The sequence below is a fragment of the Canis lupus genome, chromosome 32 (assembly GCF_011100685.1).
Source record: "Canis lupus familiaris isolate Mischka breed German Shepherd chromosome 32, alternate assembly UU_Cfam_GSD_1.0, whole genome shotgun sequence".
Taxonomy (NCBI): domain Eukaryota; kingdom Metazoa; phylum Chordata; class Mammalia; order Carnivora; family Canidae; genus Canis; species Canis lupus.
In genome coordinates this window covers 12,762,730-12,782,757 of record NC_049253.1, presented here as the reverse complement: position 1 = coordinate 12,782,757, position 20,028 = coordinate 12,762,730, and the positions used below count along the sequence as shown (strand labels likewise).

At 35.3% G+C, this 20,028-nt stretch overlaps 1 protein-coding gene across 1 annotated transcript; it reads right to left on the bottom strand.

The window, feature by feature from the left end:
• Positions 1–3,777: 3,777 nt before the first annotated feature.
• On the bottom strand, positions 3,778–16,609 carry GIMD1 (GIMAP family P-loop NTPase domain containing 1). Its single transcript, XM_038581967.1, has 3 exons — positions 16,495–16,609; positions 14,819–15,213; positions 3,778–6,155 (listed from the first exon to the last, which is right to left on the bottom strand). The coding sequence occupies exons 2-3, from the start codon at positions 15,209–15,211 to the stop codon at positions 5,895–5,897; spliced, it is 654 nt and encodes a 217-aa protein (XP_038437895.1). The 5' UTR covers positions 15,212–15,213; positions 16,495–16,609; the 3' UTR covers positions 3,778–5,894.
• Between the last annotated feature and the right edge of the window lie 3,419 nt (positions 16,610–20,028).

Below are 20,028 nucleotides of genomic sequence, written 5' to 3'. Positions count from 1 at the left end.
GTGAGCCATCTGGAATTTCGGAGTGTGAATTAATTATTGTAGATTATATTTTTTTCACTCATATGTATTCCCTGGTTTATTTTTTTTCCTTCTCCTTCCTTATTCCCACCCCCTCCTAACACACTATTCCCAGTTCTCTGGATTTTTGAGTAAAATATGTGTATAAGTGTTATTTTATGTCTTCATCAACATCATTTCCTATCTGGCAGGCTATTGTCCTTAGCAACAGCAGCAGAAACAAGCCTGAGGCTCAATAATTGCAAGAAAAAAGAATGATCCTTTTTAATGAACGGGCTAGATACTCTTCTTGCCTTTCCCATTTCTACATAATACCTAATATTGTTCAAATAGCAATTATTAATGTCTGCTCATTGCTACAATGGCATTTTTGAGATGAGCCTTCATATCAAGGCTGCTCTAATAAAATTTTACATTTGTTTTTGTAAAATTGCCTCATTAGAATATCATACATCCCAGTAGAGAAACGCTCCCAATATATATTCATCCACTTAACTTTTCATCTCTAAGATTGCTTATTTGTCTGATACTTGTTAATTTAGAACCCATTCAGCTTTTTATAGCTGGGGAATTTGGAAAGAATAGTGCAGGAGTTATCCAAAATCAACACCACAATTTGATTTCTCTTTGAAAAAGATTAAGAAAAATACAAACTAAAAGTCACTTTCAGTAGGTTTAGCAAAAGAGAATGATGTTGGTAGAAATATTTTTTCTATACCCTCAGTTTTCATATAAAAGGATAACATTTCCTCTTAAAACAGCACATGCATTGGGAAAAACTTCAGGTGCTTTTGAAAACACTACTTTTTTAAATAAACTTTGAAAATTTGGGAAATAGCAATGCCACTTAAAAACATTAGCCTTTTGTAAAGAATTATAATATGCCTGAAAATCAGTAGAACAGAAATCTTTATGGAAAACATGGCACAGTATAGATAAACATAACTAATAAAAAGTATGAAATTGCTAATTGAGGTAATATATTTAGAAGAATAAATCTAGTAAAGGTTAGAGCTAGTGAGTATTAGAGATGAATCACCATTGCCCCAAGATGATATGCGCTAATGAGACTCTAACATCAGCTGCACAAAAATATCAAGTATATTATCTTCCGGTCCTCCAAAAGTTAACACTTTCAAATACAAAGTTCAGTAGAGATTTTTGCCTTCCAGGTGAGAATAGCATACAGACTGGGCCTCTGAAGGGACATAAGGAAAGATTGCAAATTATAGACTAATGGGATAGGTGGCAGGATACCAAAGATGAACTTTCTGGACATCCTTTCTTTTACCTAAAGCTAATTTTGGTTATGTGGTTCTTTTGTTGCAAGTTGTAGTTATCTTCAGTTACAGTGAGTTTATTCAATGGATACACGTGTAGGGTTATCCAAAAAAAGCCAAACACCACAACTTCCTCCGGTAGAGTACAGCACAGCAACAAGATGTTCACTTCAGTGTCTCACCATTCTTGTTATTCAATTACCTGACTACCAACTAACAAATTAGTTTTTTTACATCCACTACATCCCAGGTGCCCTAAGAGGACTTTTGTACAGAAGGGGCAATCTGTCAGGGAAGTCTTTAATTAAATGTCTTAGCAAAATCTGGTAATAGGGGGAAAGGAAAAGCATTCCAAAGCCTGTTTCCCTAGGGAGGACATGGGAAGAAGAAAGGGATTAAGAGCAAGTGAAAGTGTTCTAACGGTCTATTTTAGTAGGCCAGGGCAGGTTGCTGTGTAGAAAGATCTTGGTTAGGGAAATAGTTATTACCTTGTTATCAAACAATAGTGATTGATTCTGAACTCAGGAACAAGGAAGTAGTCCTTAAAGCGTATCAGTTAGAATAAAGCTTTCAAATTACCAAGGATCAGTGAAGCTGATTTGGTAAAGGAAAAGAAAAATGCAAGAAATACAGTAATATAAAATAATTAAAGGAAGATGGAGAAACACCCTGGATACTTGCATGGGTGAGTCTTCAGTAGGAAAAGGGTGAATTATTTAATAAAAAGAGAAGATATAATTGGCTTCTCATCTGGAAGGAAGTGAAACTAAAACCATATCTTGTATCATGAACATAGAAATATATGAGTATAAGAAAATTCACAAATTTAGTTTGGCAAAAGTTCTCATAAACAAAATTAAGGGATAGATAATAGAATTGAAAAAGAATAGCAACATAAGAGACAGATGGAAGACTGATATCTATAGCATACATAGAGCTCCTCTATTTTGCCAAGCACAGTGTTAAAAAAAATTCAGTGACACTTGTTAAAGGTGGTAAGGGAGGAGCACCTGGGTGGCTCAGTGATTGAGCCTCTGCCTATGGCTCAGGTCATGAGGTCATGAATCCCACCGTCCTGGGATCAAGTCCCACATCAGGTTCCCCACAGGGAGTCTGCTTCTCCCTCTGCCTATGTCTCTGCCTCTGCCTCTCTCTCTGTGTCCCTCATGAATAAATAAATAAAATCTTAAAAAAAAAAAAAAAAAGGTAAGGGAGACTTCATTCAGGTAAAAGGACTACTGCAGTAGGATTTTAGAGTTAGGACAGAGACTGGGCTCAACTCCAAATGTAGCACAGGAAAGTGGTTATTTACAGCCAAGGAGGAGAGTGAGGATCAGGGGTCACTTGGCTGGAGGATTAGGAACCTGATCACATACTGAGAGTGGAGGGTTCTGGTTAAACTAACTTACCAGGGTTCTTGTGGAGACTAGATTTTATCAGGAAGTGCATAGGTGGGGCTAGAAGTTTAAGCCTAACTAAAGTTTTGGTCAAGTAAAGAATCATTGTAAGAAGTAATCCAATAGAAAACTGATAAAAAGGACAGAGTGTGAAGAGGCAATTCGTAGATGACGAAATCTAAATGAGTAACATTTCTAGAGATAACTCTGGAAAATGCAAATTAAGATGATTTTTGCTTTATCAAATGAGTGTTAGCAGTAGGTATTTAAGATAACAGGGTAGATGGCAAGAATTTAGGAAAAGAGTACTCAAACATTGGTGAAAATAAAATTTCTTGTACTACGAAAAGAAAATGGGTAAGATATATTGAAATTAAATTGTACATACACTTCAACCCAGAAACTCCACTCTTGGGGATTTAACTTACAGGGAAAAAGTCAGCATTATATAAAAATATATATACAGGGGGATCCCTGGGTGGCACAGCGGTTTGGCGCCTGCCTTTGGCCCAGGGCGCGATCCTGGAGACCCGGGATGGAGTCCCACGTTGGGCTCCCGGTGCATGGAGCCTGCTTCTCCCTCTGCCTGTGGGAATTTGAATTATGCCTCTCTCTCTCTCTGTGACTATCATAAATTAATTAATTAATTAAAAAAATACATATACAGGAATAGTTGTTAGAGCATGACGCTGGGTGGCACATCAATAGAGAAGTAGTTGCACAAATTGTTAAAAATACACTGAAGTGTTAAAAAAGGTGAATTTAAGCTACATTTTATGTTGGAGGGGTTTTTATGAGGTGGTATTAAGTGAAAAAGATGCTGTAGTGAGTAAAATATGAAAATGTTTTTTAAAAAGACCAAAGTCAGAGCATCTGGGTGGCTTAGTCCGTTAAGCGTCCAGCTCTTGATTTAGGCTCAAACTGTGATCTCAAGGTCGTGAGATGGAGCCTTGCATCAGGCTCTGTGCTGCACTTGTAGCCTCCTTAAGATTCTCGATTCTTCCTCCCCACCCCAAATAAAATAAATAAATACATAAAAATAGGCAAAAGTCCTCCATATGTTTATATATATATATGTACTCTGTATGCAATTACTTGGACTTACAGAAAATAGGAACGGTGCATATCATGCTCTGTTGACATGAGTCTCTCTAATTGGCTGATGTGCATGAAGAGGAGAGATGGAAGGAGGAGAGCGGTAAAGGCAAATCAAAAAAGCAAAATACAACTACTAAAATAAAGTCAAGTATGTAATATCACATTTAGGGAGTTATTTAAATAGATATATATATGCAAATATATATAATAAAAATAAGTAATTCAGGTCAACATCACAGAAGTCTTCCTTTTTGAAACTGGAGGCACCTTTCCTCTATTAATCATTAACACCAGGCCAGTCTTGGAGATCTTGAACCCTTCATGTTCTGCACAACTTATCTTTCTTGAAACTAGTATTTACATTCTAGAAGAATTAACTGATATCACATGAGTGAAGAATATGAAGGACTTAAAACCTGCATTTTCCCCTCTCTTCAGCACTCACTTCAATTTTAACTCCTGAGCCTCAAATCTCATTCTTTGTCACCAAGTGACCAACCCCTGGAGAAGTGTCAATTCCTGTTTGGTTCTTAAATGAGTCCCATTGTTGAAGCTTTCACTTTACAATCCTGGACCCATGATAGAAGGGGCACTGCAGAGAAATGAAGAGGGATATGGTTTCAAGTTGGAATTTGAATTATGCTTTCTCATAGAAGCATTTTATAAATGTTGGTTATATAGGCTTTCTAATACCATTTGTGCTGGAGTTCAGGTAAAATTAAGCATTAAGTAGGCTTTTGAAGGCCTAGCAGAATAATTACCAGCTATAATTCTGTTTCTAATATGAAATACAGTGTATTGCACACTTAAAAAATATGAAACCAAGCTGTTTGTAAATTGGGAACTATCCTAGTGAAAGAATTTTATAAGTTCTAAAGCTCATGTACAAATGTTAAACATGAGGGTGATCCAATTTTGATTTCGTGGTAGTCTTGGATATTAGAGTTAACTAGAATTATCTTCCTTCCATCCTACCTGCTGTCTTGGATACCATCCTGGAGCTCTCTACAAAGCCAGTGACTAACCTTCAAGGTAGAGAAGCTGCTTCTTCAGCCAAGGCTTATTCATATTTGGTTATTAAAATTGTTACCCTTATTTCTGCTGTAAGGCTTGGCTGTGAATCTTTACCTACATTTCCAACCCTAAATAGGAACCACAGATCATAAGATGGCAGAAAAGAAAGTTAACATTTATTGAGCATCTACCATGAGCCAAGTTGTTTAATCATTACGGTAACTATCAAGTATATATTCCAGATGAGGATTTCACAGGATTAGTTTTCCTCATCTAGTATCAAGTAAGCAGTGGAGGAAGTTTTAAAAATATAGATAATAATTTATTCATTTTACTTTTATTTAGATAAAAAAGATATACTAAACAGTTTATGAATCAGAAGTGTTTGTTGTTGAATTTTCACAAAGTTAACACACTGAAACTAGCCTCCAGGTCAAAACCAAAATGTTACCAGAATCTCAGAAGCTGCCCAGTGCATGCTTATTATCTCCTCCCAAGAGTGACCTTTCCAGATTTCCAACACTTCTAACATCAGAGTAGTTTATATTACATCAGTTTTGACTGTTTTTGGACTCTATACAAATGGAACCATATAATATATACTCTTTTATGTCTGGCTTCTTTAAACTTTTTGTTAGGGCAGTTCATTGATATCGTTCCTTGCAGTTGCAGTTCGCTCATTCTCATTATTGTATAATACTCCATTGTGTAAATATACCTCAATTTGCTTATCCACTTTACTGTTAATGGACATTTGGATAATTTCTAAAAGCTATTTAGCTATTAGCAAAAGTACTGCTATGAGTATTCTTGTACATACATGTCTTTTAGTGCAGAAATATACACATTTCTGCTGAATATATACTTAAAGGGAAGGCAATTGCTGTGTCATAGGATTTGCATTAGAGGTCTTGATTATTTTATATTCTTCTTAACTGCAAAACAGTTGTCCAAAACTGCCTATACAAATGTACACTCTTACCAGTAGCCTGTGGGAATTCTGACAGTCCTCATCCATTCTAACAAAGCTGTTTAAAACAAGGTTTCTGACTCTAAAACCCAAAGCTCTTTTCCTTTTATCTAAATTTTATTTAAAGGTAAGAACTTGGTAACAATTTTCTTTTATAAATCCCATGATTCTTTCTAACATTTTTAATCTTTGTTCATTAAATGAATTTTCTTTTTTATACTGGAAAATATATCTGCACTGAATAGAATTTAGCACCGTTAGCAGTGTTTCAGGGGCCTCATGCAAGTATTCATCTTCACTGAACCCAGCCTCTTCTATTTTTTCTGCATGGGTGAAAAGAATGGCAGTGTAATTCTTCCAAGCATGTCCCAGAAGTTCCTGAAAGAGAGAAGATGTTAAATGGCTATTTGCCTTGGCCTATATTCCTCAAACACAAGCAAAGGAGTTATTATGGTTCAATATAGACAGTCAACAGATCTGGATGTCATTATGTTACTAAAATCTGATATATGTAATGGGAAGTGAAGATGGGGTCAACTAATGTAAGTAAATGGAGAGAGCTGGGTGGATTTTGTTTTTTTAAAAAAGGCTTTAGGGACCTTGGGTGGCTCAGCGGTTGAGCGCCTGCCTTCGGCTCAGGGCGTGATCCTTGGAGTCCCAAGATCGAGTCCCACATTGGGTTCCCTGCATGAAGCCTGCTTCTCCCTCTGCCTAAGCCTCTGCCTCTCTCCTGTATCTCTCATGAATAAATAATAAGATTTAAAAAAATAAAAATAATAAAAATAATAAAATTTTAAAAGGCTTTATTTCTCCATTTTATTTTGCTTTTATACTTTACATATACACAATTTCAGGACTGCATATTATTAACGCTGCATGTGATACAATTTCACTTACAACAGTCAGTAATAATACATATTTACCTGCCAACCTGAAGCTGTTAGAACCACAATTCCTTTAAATCAAAGGACTTTGGCTAAGGGCGTTGTCATATCCTTTTTTGTAGGAATGTTGTGTTATTATTGTAACTAAAAGTACCTTCTAAGGATTTGGCTACAATCTATTGATTAATCAGATGACATGTAATGAAAAAGCTAAGATCAAGTTACATTTAGTGATTTGGAATGACTATATTACTGTGATTCGCATCTTCTTTACTTCACATGCCTAGAATCAATGCCAGTTTATCAGATAACTTCCTCTAATGTGGTTGCAAAACATTGAAGACTCGTGTTCCTTTGTTTAGTAATATGTGGAAGTTGGTTATGTAATAAACTCTTGTTTGATTAGTGAAAATAAGCTGATATAAAGTGGAAGTAACAGCATGTGGCAAATTGTTCACAGAATATGAAAGGTATCTAGAAATAACCATTTAATTTTTAAAAATATTTCCAAAGTTATATGAAATCATTACATTGTGAAAGTAAAATGACATTCCTTTCATTCCAGATATTTTCATTACCAAAATATTTTCAAAGGTGCTAGCAGTTTATAATAGCACTATGGAATTTTGACCCTCATCATCATCTCAAATACAGGGTTTGAGGGTTTATTTATTTTTGATCCTTCAGAAAAATATAAAATACTTATGAATAAACATAACAAGAAATACCCAGGACCTCTAGTAATCAGAAGAAAGAAAGGAGGACAACTAATATTTAGTGCTAGATATTATTCTGGGCAAGTGAAATGCTTTATTCCTTTTGAAAGTCAACATAATGCTTTGGGGGAGATACTAGTGTTCTCTCCAGTATGATACAGAGAAACTGATGCATAGAGAGGTTGGATACAAATCTGTAAAGGGATATCAGTACAAACTGGTTTAAAAATAATCTTTAAAAATTGAAAGTCAGTTTTCTATTTCTATTTCTATTACTATTTTCAATGTATGTAAGAAGTATAGGATTGGTATTTATAAGACTGAAAAACTGAAAATGAATAGAGAGAGAGGAAGAATCAAAACATGTAAATAATATGAAAATACAGCAACTGTAGGACAATATATTTAAACATCTTGAGACCATGGTTACCAATTATAATTCCTAATACAATCTGTCACTTACCAGTACTATTTATTTATACGTTTACTCTAACTTGACTATAAGCTTTTGGAAGGCAGAGTCTATGTCTTTCTATATCAATCAAAGCCTCTAACACATTGTAAACTCTCAGCAGATATTGGTTGGATTAATTTGGAATTTGGGCCCTCATTGTCATCTCAAACAGAAGGTTTTATTTATTTGTTTTAAATCTTTAGTTTTGAAGTTTGATCCTTGGGACACAAAATTTACCTATAAAATTTCTCTTGTCTTATAGTTCATTCTCATGGATTTGCAGGTAGTCTGCACTTTTTCTTTTGCATTCAAAAAGACTTTATCAATGAGTAAGTCCAAAATTTTCCCTCATATCTGTTTAAAATTTGTCCACACCATAGAATAATTGTAAATTTCTGGTTCTCCTAAAAGTGCCCTACCTGAAAAAAATCTGAAGTTTCAAGATCAGTACATTAAATGAATAATTATTTTTAACAGATTCTAACCTTTACAAAAGAATTTTTAAAAAGGTACTTTAATTGATATATTTTTATGTGCCTTCAAAACACAAATTAGCAAAATTATAATTAACCCTCCTTTTAGGGAAAATAGCTCTTATGTAAATCTAAGTATATATGTAATGTCAACATTTTAGCTAGTATGACATAGCAAAATTTGTCAAATTCAGTATGTTGAACATATTTCTTGAGAGGAGATCAGAGAGTCACAGAATAAACTGGTATTATGGTTTGAATTGTATATACCCCCAAGTTCATACGTTGAAATCCTAACCTCTAGTTCCTCACAATGTGACTTAATTTAGCAGTAGGGTTGTTGCCAATGTAATTAGTCAAGTCAAGTTAAGGCCACTAATGCAATATGATTGGTGTTCTTATAAAACAGAGAAATTTGGACAAAGATATGAATACAGGGAAAATGCCATGTAAACATAAAGACAATCGTCCATAAGCCAAAGACATAACCCTTAGATAGATTCTTCACTAAACAGCCCGCAGAAGGAACTGACCCTGCTAACATTCATTTCAGAACTGAGAGAGAATAAATTTCTGTTGCTTAAAAGCCACCCAGGTAGTACAGCCTTGTTATGGCAATCCTACAAATTAATGTAAATAGTTGAAAATTTAATGAAGTGCTAAATTTAGATTCTGAGAATAAAAAGATTCCTGGGTTATTTACATCAGAACCACTTGGGATGCTTGCTAAAAAGGCAGCAGAATATTTAGGAATAGAACGTAGGAATTTGAATTTTTAAAAGAATTCTTGGTGATTTATTCCTCCTGCAAATATTTATTGAGGGTTATTTTGTTCCAGGGACACAGAGTGGACCATGATATTCACTTTTCTGCTTATGTCCAGTGGAGATTTTTTGGTACTAACTGAAAACTGAGGAGGAGGGACAGACAGGGAAGAAAATACTTTCAATTCATTGTAATTGTAGGTGTTGTGATAGAAAATATACTGGTGCTATAGAGGCAGACATTTGGCCCCGTTTGGGGTGGGATTGGAAAGTGAGGGTAAAGGGAAGAGTCAGGAGAGGTTTCTAGCTATGCCTCTATATTGCCTCTAGCATAGGAATCAACAAGAGAGGTATCAGGCAGTGAAGACCTACACAAGTAAAGAGAGTGATTAAGCCTTATTGGGGATTGTATAGTATTGGGACTTTACTTCTATAAAGTGAAACTATTGATCCTTGAACATTCTTGTCTCTGAAAGTTTCTCAAATTTAGAGCCAGTTCTGATATTCTGAATACACTATTGATGTGTTTATTTTGATTGTCATAATATTGAAATGTGTACTATAAGTTAATAAATAGACATTACCTTTAACCTCTTGAGTGCTACCCCCAGGCCTATACCCTAGGTATTGGTTGATGCATGAACCACATTTGTCACTAAACATTTTTAAAACATCACCATAATAAAAATTCACGCTAAATAAACTGTTTGGCCCAAGTGATCCCTTCTGGAGTTATATATTATAGAATTCTTCTCTTGCTAGATTAGTACTTACTGCATTCAATGGTGTAACTTTTACACCGTGTCTTTAGTTCCTGTTTTTTGGGGTTGTAACAGTAACACATTCCCTTTTTGTCTCCACTAGACATTTCCTATACTTTAAACTATAATAAATAGCATTCAGGAAAAATGAGTTAAGCCACCTAAGGAAAATAGATTTGTAAGCTCAACACCACTTACAACTCCATGTGTTCAGCCACTGGGAAGCTTTTACATGTTGATAATTATTTATGAAAGGATGCTCATGTCCTAAACTGTGAGAGAAATTGCACTTTTGAATTACTGCCAAAAATAGAAGAGAATGGTTGATTTAGCTTATAATCTTTAGATTGATTTTTGGCTGGAAAATAGTTGACTATTTGAAAGTAGTGTCGCTTGGTGTATAGTCATTGTGTTAGTGGCCAAACATGTTCTCTGTGGACCCAGAGAAAGGATAATCACAGTTGATTGATACCTCACATAAAAATCCAAGAGCAAGATAAGTTTAATGTAAGTTATCTGGTGTTAATAATTTAAATATAGTACTAAGGTAGATGGAAATTTTATAATCAATCATGAATTGTTTGGTTTCAGAGTGCTAATGGGTATGAGTCCATCTAGTCCTTTTGGGACAACTAGTTAGGATATAAACTTTGTTTTCCAGGAATTATGTTCATTTTCCCAGGACCTCACCAGCCCTGCCCCATTTGTTTGTGGTTGATGAAATCATAGCATCTGGACTTTTTAGGGGGAATTTTTTAAAAAGCCAACTATTACATCAACTGAGAAAAAAATTATCATGGAACAGGAGGACAATAAGGACCATTCTTTATATTTCATACTATTCCCTTACTCTCATCCCACTTAAACACCACATTTCCATCTCAGAGAGCTGAATGATAAGACCTTGTTAGATCAGATTCAGTGAACATTCAACCTTAGAGATCTTCTGTCCAAATAGTCTTATTTTACAGATGAAGATATTGTGGGCATGTGATGTTAAATGGCCAAAGCTGCACAGCTGATTGTTGGCAGGCCTGGGCCTATAACAGAGGTCCCCTAACTGTCAGGACCATCTCCTTCCCACTAAATTGGAGCTTTTCATTTTAACCTTAACTAAGCCAGTGAATTTTCCTCCCAGTTTGTTTTCTAAATCATGAAGTTCTTATACATCAGGGCTTTGTAAATTTAATTTCGCTCTGATTTTCTTCTGAAGCCTATCAAGATAATCCCGAAGAAGGCTACAAATAAAATGTCCTAATTTTAGCATAAGACAAACACAAACAATAAAATTATAATGACCATAGCTGACATTTAGTGTGTACTTGTCTGTGCTAATGTCTGAGTTAATTTACTGTTAGGTTAATATGAAATTAGTTCTGAAAAAAAACCAGTCAAGTAGATACTGTTATCTGTCCCAATTTTACCAATGAAGGGATTGAAATTTAGAGAAGTTACTTGCCCAAGGTCACAAAACAAGTAAGTAACTAATTAGGAGCTTGAACACAAGTGTAACTTACTCTAGAACCCATGCTCTTAACCTCTACAGTAGATTGCTCATATCTAGTAATCCATTTGAATAGGTGCTCATCACAATCTGCGTAGTGACAATAACAATAAAAATTGTAACAATGATAATAATTTTCTGTGAACCTACTATTAAGTCAGGCACAATGCCAAGCACATTACATTCATTAAACATAACCCTTAAAACTCTTTAACATAGGTAAAATTATCCTCATTTTGTAAGTGAGGAACTGAAGCCAAGAAATTACTAACATTTATAGTCACATACCTAGAATTATAAGAAGGCTTATTTTTCAACTAAATTCTGTCCAACAACTAAGCCCATTATCTTTGTTAAGTATTTTCAGGCTTTGCACTGGCCTTTCTGAGCCTTTTGTATACACACCCACCTATAACATCAATATTTGAGTTATTCATTCCAAATAAAAAATACATGCTTGAGGCTTTATTATGTATAGTAATAATACAGGATACTATGATAGTGGAAAGAATTTGGACTTTAGTCAATTCCTGGATTCAATTCCTAGTGCACTTCGGCTGCTTGCTAGCACTTTTCTTTAAGGTGACTATTTTGTCTTCTCTGTTCATTATATGTGGATTTTTAAATAACATTCAAATGATACTCAGATAATCTGTAGATGAATCATTCCATTTATTTCCCAATTTGAGGGAGATAACTCACTGAGTTCTCTACCATTTTGCTATAAATTATGAAGGCCTAACACAAATAAAGAAAAAGGGATCATTTAGGAAAATGTTTCATTTGTTATAGCTGGCAACCAATAGCCCCTCTAAAAAATATTAGAGCACAAATAAAAAAGAGATTTAAAGAGACCACAGGGAGGTACAGGAAAGAAGAGGTCACTTCTCTGACGTTGGCCTTGTAGACTCCTTCCATGACAGGCATCAGTGCCCCTAGAAAGGAGGAAAGGAAAAAGGAGAAGGCTAATATTCCATTCCCCATTCCCCATTTTGCATCAGCCAGGAAGAAAAAGAAAGCCAGGGTGTGTCTGGAACCAGAGGACCTTAACAACTCTTTGCTCCTTCCTAACAGCTGTTGGTCCTGTTGAATATTCAGACATTCTGCAGCTGCTCCCAATCTGTGAGCATATCCAGATGGCTACCACCAGTAACTGAAGCACCTTCAGGAAGAAGGTCATAAACAGCCAGCTTGTGCATAGGCGATCTTCAACCAAAAATTATGATGGAAGCCCAGAATAGGACTGCAGTTCTTCCCAGGGGTCATGGGCCCCTCTGAAGCTTACTAAATCTTGGCTGCTGAGTTTTCCTGAGAGGGAAAAGATATTTATTTTAGAAAAAACAATTCTGGATCTGAGTTTTACTCTAGCCCATCTTCACTCTGCCTTTAAGTCATGAACTGGACACTGAATTAAGGAAGGCAGTGGTAAAAGAAGAAGGCAGTTGTATGCCAGATACCTTTTAAAAAGATCAGAGATATGTCTGAATCAAATTCACTTTTATAAAAAAAGTTAGGGGATTACAATAGAGTTCTATATCCTAAAACTGGAAAAGAAATATATTTTAAAATGTATGTCTTTTAAAAACCCTTTTCGGCTAAGCAAAGGACCAGCATAGATAAAAATTTAGAGACATATAGAGTCAGGTTAGTTTTTGAGAAATATTTGTGCATTTACTGAATTTGCAGACTTATATCCAACTACATGTTAAATTAAATTTTTGTTTAATAGCATCTTTAAATTAATTTTAAAACTTGTTTAAAAATTACACTGATGAAATGGCAATAGGTTTCCCCTCACTTGATTTCTACCAGAAATGTTGTTTGAAGTTCAGACTTTAATAATTTGGGGGAGGTTTGTAGGGTTGCTTAGATTCCGTATTGTTTCTTAATTGCAATCATCTTCTCTACTTTTGTTTAGTATGTCCTTGATTTTTCAGGAGTTGGATGATGAGGATTAGCTTTTATACTCTTTGTCACCCTAATTTTTTCCGCTAGTTTGTTGTGATTTCACATATGGCTTTTTTTTTTTTTCATTTTTAGAAACATGCACAGTTACTGAAAAAAAGTATGTCTGTCACTTAGAACAATCGTATGCCTTTTCTAGTTAAAGGGAAAAGATATTTCTTTGAATCTAAGTATACTATATTTCTAAGTGTAATAGATCCTACATCGAAGTGATCATAGACTAGGCCAAAGGAAGAGTAGCAAATTCTTGAGTGAGAAATGTCTGCTGTCTATTCTCCCTATAGTTCACATGTGGAGCTTCTAGTAGTGATGAGTTCTCTTATCTTGGTGACTTAATGAGGCTACTGAGTAATACTAGTCAAATCCAACAGTTAGATTTGCATGACCGGAGACTAGAGAATCAAGAGATTGAGTAGAATGGAGCAGCTCAATGAGCAGTTTCTACGAATTGTTGGTTATACATGGACCTGGCTTATATATGTGTATATATCATATGCAAGTATTACTCCCTCCATCCCCCAGTTATAGCCATACTCAGAACCTCTCCCTATTCCCAGGTCCTCACCTATACTGACTGAACAAGCTTCCAACTTAGTGACTTATAATAAATGAACAAACAAACATGGATGGACCACTAGGCAAAGGTGGCATATGTTATTCATATTCATGCTGAGTCCCTGTGGTCTTTTCTTGCCTACAGTGGATCAGTTGCTGACCCTAAAGATGATGAGGCACTCAGAGCATCTGAAATTCCCGATTTCTTTCCTATAAATAAAGCATAGATTTTCCCTACATGTTGACCATGATTTAAGTCACAGTGAAACCTCTTTCCCCCAAGCCATATGTTATATTACTCTGGTACTTAATGCATTGTCTTATACTTATCTGTCTCTTCTAGACTATGTGAGAGCAGGGCTCATATATTGTTCACCAATCATTAAGCTCTGTATAAGTACCTGATACAGTTTGCAATGACTGAATCGGTGAATGAATGAATACCCATTTGTTGGTGAACTATAAGAGATTACCCCTGATGTTAAATGGGTGCAAGTTTTAGTAGTTCTTAAACTTTACCATTAAAAAATATATACAGAAAATTTATGCAAATGCAGATATGCAGGCTCTATTCTTGAAATTCTGATTCACTAGCGCTTAGATGAATATGCATTTTTAACAACAACCCAGTTGATTCTGATGCTGGTAGTCTGGAGACCACATTTACCAACTTATTCAGGGGTTAGCTAACCTCTGAAGTCTAACATCTTATTTTGGGGTGGGGAGGGAGCCTGAAGGGTCTATGATCTAGTTGTAAAATGACTAACTGAATTCCTCTAAAAGAAATTGTAAAAATGACTCTTGGTGGGAAAAATCAAGTATTTCTACCATTTCTGTGTGACCAGCACTTGTTTTAAACTTGTTCTAAACTACTCTTTTTACCAGATTGTCATAGTTCTTTCCTATTAGGATAATGTCCTCCAAATAGAAATAATGGCATTAGTGTAACTGCCTTTTTGTATTACCTGAATCATCTGGACTAAGGAAGATGCTTCTTGTTCGCAAAATGGCACGTCTGCTCTCTGGACCAGCAGTGCAAGATGGAGACCTTCTTGCCCGAAGTGATGTGCTAGGGCGTGCTTGACCTCCTGTTTCACATGCTCCTGATTCAACTTGCTGTGTGGGTAACCTGGAGTGTCCAACACCTGAATCTGCAGGGTTATCTCTTGTCCCCCTCGACGCATGAAGCCACAGAGGTGACAACTGCGACCCAGACAACAAACTTTGGTCACAGAACATGGAGAAAAGCTGCTGTGGAAGTCAGAGCTTCCCAGCAGAATGTTCCCAACAGAACTTTTTCCACTCTGAGTCATGCCAAAGAGGGCCAAGTTGATGATCATCTTGTTGGAGTCTGTCATGTCTGTGGGTAAACAAAGTTTCAGGATAAGCAGTTAGGCATCTATATTCACCCAATGTAAGGTTTCTTACTTGCCCTGGAGTACTCCAGGTACTATTTTTGGCTTACTTAACCCTCATTTATAGTAACTAAAGCATGGAGGGGCATTCCTCTAAAGTGTAGACACCGCAGTGACAGTGGAAGATTGAAATAATATTGGTAGTTTACAATGGGGGAAGAGAGAGAGAAGTCAAATACAGATAAGGAAGAAATGAGGAAGCAATAATTGCAGGAAAATGAAGGGAAAAAAAAAACCCAAATTACATGAAGATAATGTAAACCATGTTTAGGAGAAATATGTTAACTCATCTGTGTGGTAGGTGAGTCAGTTTAGCAATGGGTGCTGACGTTTCTAAATTCATTAACAAGGCTAGCAGCAGTATTTGAAAATCAATCATTCTTGTAGAAGAAGTAGGAACAGAAGAGTGGAAATAATGGATCTTTCTTGCATTTTAAATAACATCCCCTCCTCCCCACCTCTCTACCCCTGGAATACACAAGTGGCATCTGCAAAAAATTATCTTTCTTGACTTCCTGATTGTTTGTCTCCTATGAAACATTCATACTGTTAAAGAAGATTTCTGTTTTTGTTTACTATTTTTTTTTACAACCAGGTAACATTCTGATGAAAGTGAGAACTGCTTATAATTTCTGTTATGAAATAATTAATAAATCATTTCCATGGTCTATCATAGTAACTTATTGGCTTTTGAATAAAGGAAGTAAAGCCCAACACATTGTGTAGTTCTGTTAGGAGGGAGGAGAATCTATTCCATTTACAACACCCCTAAGTTGGAGATAATCTTTTGTGCAGAACATAAGCGTTTTAAGGTCATTGATCATTTTCATTAGATCAGTAAGGCAGAGCTATAGACCAATTGCCAAATTAACTCAACCTGCTGATTCAGAAGTAAGGACATTTAATTAAAATTGCATATTTATTATTTCTGCTTATAACTTGTACTTCTATTATTCAGTTTTATGTACCTCTGGCCTTTCTTGTCCTCTAATATTCCTCACCCCAACCTCCTTAGACTCTAATATGAACATTTTGAAGGAAATTCACACTCCCACACAAGAGACATTCATTTTTGGCGTCCCTCAAGGTGACCCCAGTTCACCCAGCTCATTCAGTTGTGTCAGCTGAACCACAGTCACTTAGATTTCTTTTTACTCCTGAAGCAAATGCATGATTAAAAAAATTATAATCACAGAATCCCAGTATACTTGCTGTATGTCACCTACCTTTTCCAATCTTCAAAATACATTTCAACAAAGACTTTCCTGGAGCTAGTATAGTTGTTCGTTGGTATGAACTTTAACCTTCTGACAGTATTACCGTACCACTCTGGGACTGATACTGTATGCATTTTATTTAGTTAATCTATTACCAGAATCCTCTCTATAAATGATTAGTTGTCTTCCTTTAATCAGCACTGACTTTCTTTCTTTCTTTTTTTTTTTTTTTTTTTTTGTGTCACCTGACAGCCTGGTCATTTCAACAGGGTACTTCCTGAAACCTTATTTCTAAGATTAAATTGTTTATTTTAAGGCATTGCTGATAGGTAACAACTTATCTATAGCATAAAGAAATGCAAGATTGACAACTATTAAACACAAACTAAACATTCAAAAGCAATGGTCACAATTTTTTCCATTGTGAATGATGGAAAGTTCCTCATTTATTTCATCAAAAGTTTCAACAAATAGATATACAGCATACATGCAATAAATAGATATTGAGTTCATAACAGTATTTCATAAATTCTAGAAGAAAACTCTTGGCTATTTCTATGGAATTGAATTTATCTTTTCCTAACTGATGTAATCACAAACATACTCATATCTACACATGTAGTTTCTATATCAATTAATGATAGCATATTTCAGAAAAGGTGTACAACTAACTGTAAATTGAGGCCAGATATGTTTTGCTTAAAATTGGGGTTTCATTTTGTTATTGAAAGCTTTAATTTTTTTTTCTATATAACCCATACTTCTCCAAATACCTTTCTAGTGTGTAAGATGTAGAAACCTTAGTATGGTTATATTCTGGTTCATCTTCTCCTATACCTCTCAAAAGTCTGTAAAGTATGTATTTCTGTGTGAAGGAATCTGGGAGACATCTGGAATGCCTTATGACTTCATGGACAGAAAGTTAAAAAGTCTTCCTGTGGATATAACAAGGAAAACATGAACCGATTTCATTCATCTGACAAGCACATTTGGTTTTCTTAAATGAAGCAGAAAGAACCTCCCCCAGATGGCAGTAGTAGCCTGTTTGCTAAGAAGTGATTATGAACCAGAATTTATTTTCATTTTCTTCCTCAAACCATAAACTGACATTCCTCAAATCACGCAACTTACATCAATACATATTAATTGTGCGGAAGATCTTTTGAATAAAGGTAAAATGGAGCCATTATTCCTACGTTCCTTATAAAATGTGACAAGTGTAGAAGGTTCTAGTTTTTAAACCCTCCACTTTGAAATCATTATTTAAATCATTTGCTGAATGAAACGGTTGACAGTTTAACAAATAAGGTTCTGAGATCATATGTGTGGTTTAAAGTTCCAATGAGATTGCAAAATTTTAAAATAATTTCCAACAGGTTTAATGGTGGTTTTAGATCTAAGGCAATGTAGAGATTATATAGAAGAGTAATGAACTGATATTAGATGATGTTAAATAATTAATGTTAATCATTTTTAGGTCAGAATGAAAAAAATTGAAAAGTTACCTTCACTCTTTACAGAAACTTGACTAAATATAATGTACCTGGGATAAAACTGTATTACTTTAATGGCTGGCTCCAGGATTTCTCTGAGGAAGGGTATGGTCTTTGAGAAAATAGTTCGATTAGCTACTTGAAGTAGAAAAAGTGATCTTAATAACATAAGTCAAACTCCCAAAAAGTGATTGCCAAACTGCTGGAAATGGTGCAAGAGCCAAGAAAATAGAAAAGATCAGGGTATATCAAGAATGAATGGAGAGAAGGAGAAGGAGAGACAGAAGTGGAAAGGAGAAGGAGGTAGTGGGGGAGGAAGAGAAGGAGAGAAGGGGAGGGAGAACAAGAACTATAACATTAGAACATGGTGGGAATCTGGATTTCCCACTTGTGCAAATGGCTAAGGGACTATGTTAGAGCAGAAATAGCTAATGTTCGATTTTAAGTTCTTTGCATTTCTGGGATCTAAAGTAAGCTATGTCATGATTTTTACTTTTGTTTTGATTTTGATTGTTGTTAGTATTTTACTTTACTTTGTTTTGATGGAAATTAATGGAGAAACCTGAGGTCCACCCTAGGTTAGCAGAGGATAAATTGGAGTTTGGAAATGACATCTGAACTGAAGTTACTGAGGAAAGGCAGGAGGTTGAAGCTAGAAGGACACAGGTACCTAAGATCTTCCAAGAGTCTGGGGAAGAATCTTAGACTTTTCACAGTTTCCGAAATGAGATATTATGTGGTAAGGGTGACTCTAGTTGACAGAAGTGACAATTATATTTCACATTGCACACATATTAGTTTGCCAGGACTACCATAGTAAAGTATCATAGACTGAGTGGTTTAAATAACAAAAATTTATTTTCTCACAGTTCTTGAGGCTGAAAGTGTGAGATTAGGGTGTCAGTGGTGTTGGTTTCTCCTGAAGCCTCTCTCCTTAGTGTGTCCAAGGTCATCTTCTCCCTATCTCTTCATATGGTCTTTCCTGTGTATGTTTGTATCCAAAGCTTTTCTTCTTATAAGGACACCAGTAATAGCGGGAATAGGGACCACCACAATGACTTCATTTTAACTTAATTACCACTTTTAAGGGTCCTGTCTCCAAATACAGTCATATTCTGAGGTATTAGATGTTAGGATTTTAACATACGAATTTGAGGGAGACATAATTCAGCTCATAACACACATATACATTATAATTATATAAATTATACATCTCCATAATTACTAAAATTGTGTCTCTATACTCCATAAAATTGAGGTTTACTATAAACTTTCTTTGACTGATACTAATTTAACTTAACAGGTACTCCTATAGTTTTAAACAAATTCCAATTTTCATCGGCTTGAACTGTGAACACATTACTCATATGTTATGTCTTTCTGTAATAAAGAAGACCCTTAGAATAATAACCAGAATCTGTAATTATGGTGTCTAAATGACCTTAACCTTGGCCAATACTGTTGTAAGTCGAGGGGAGCACTCATAAACTGGCTGCAGTTGGTGGTAACATAATTAACTCAGTCTAAACTGATCTTAGGATAAGACATCAGATCTTACCTTTCCAAAAACTTCAGAGAGCACTGGTCAGCAGCTTAAATTTTGAGGACAGTCTTAATTTGAATGCATTTTGAAGGTTTTTGGAGCCTTGAAGAATGACCACACCAAAATAGGAATATCTATGGGAATAAAGAAGGCTTCAGTTCAACTTTGGTTGGTTTCACATTTTAAAACCTGTACCAGTCTCATCCTCACTCAGGAAAATTTATGATGTTATTTTTTTTTTGTTTGATATTTGCTTTCCTTCTCAGTATTTCTGATTGATTTTTTTTAGGATTATAAATGAAATATGTGTATTTCAAAGCATCTAGGAAATTCAGGAAAGAAAGGGGGAAAATAAAATCATTTAAAACATTTTATTTCCTAGCCCCCATGGGACACTGGCTCCTCTTGCAGACTGACACAGTAAGCACATTTCTTTTTCCAAATTACCCATGTCCTCCCCCTATTTACTCCTCTTCCTTAAGCAACACGACTAGGATGAGAGGCATT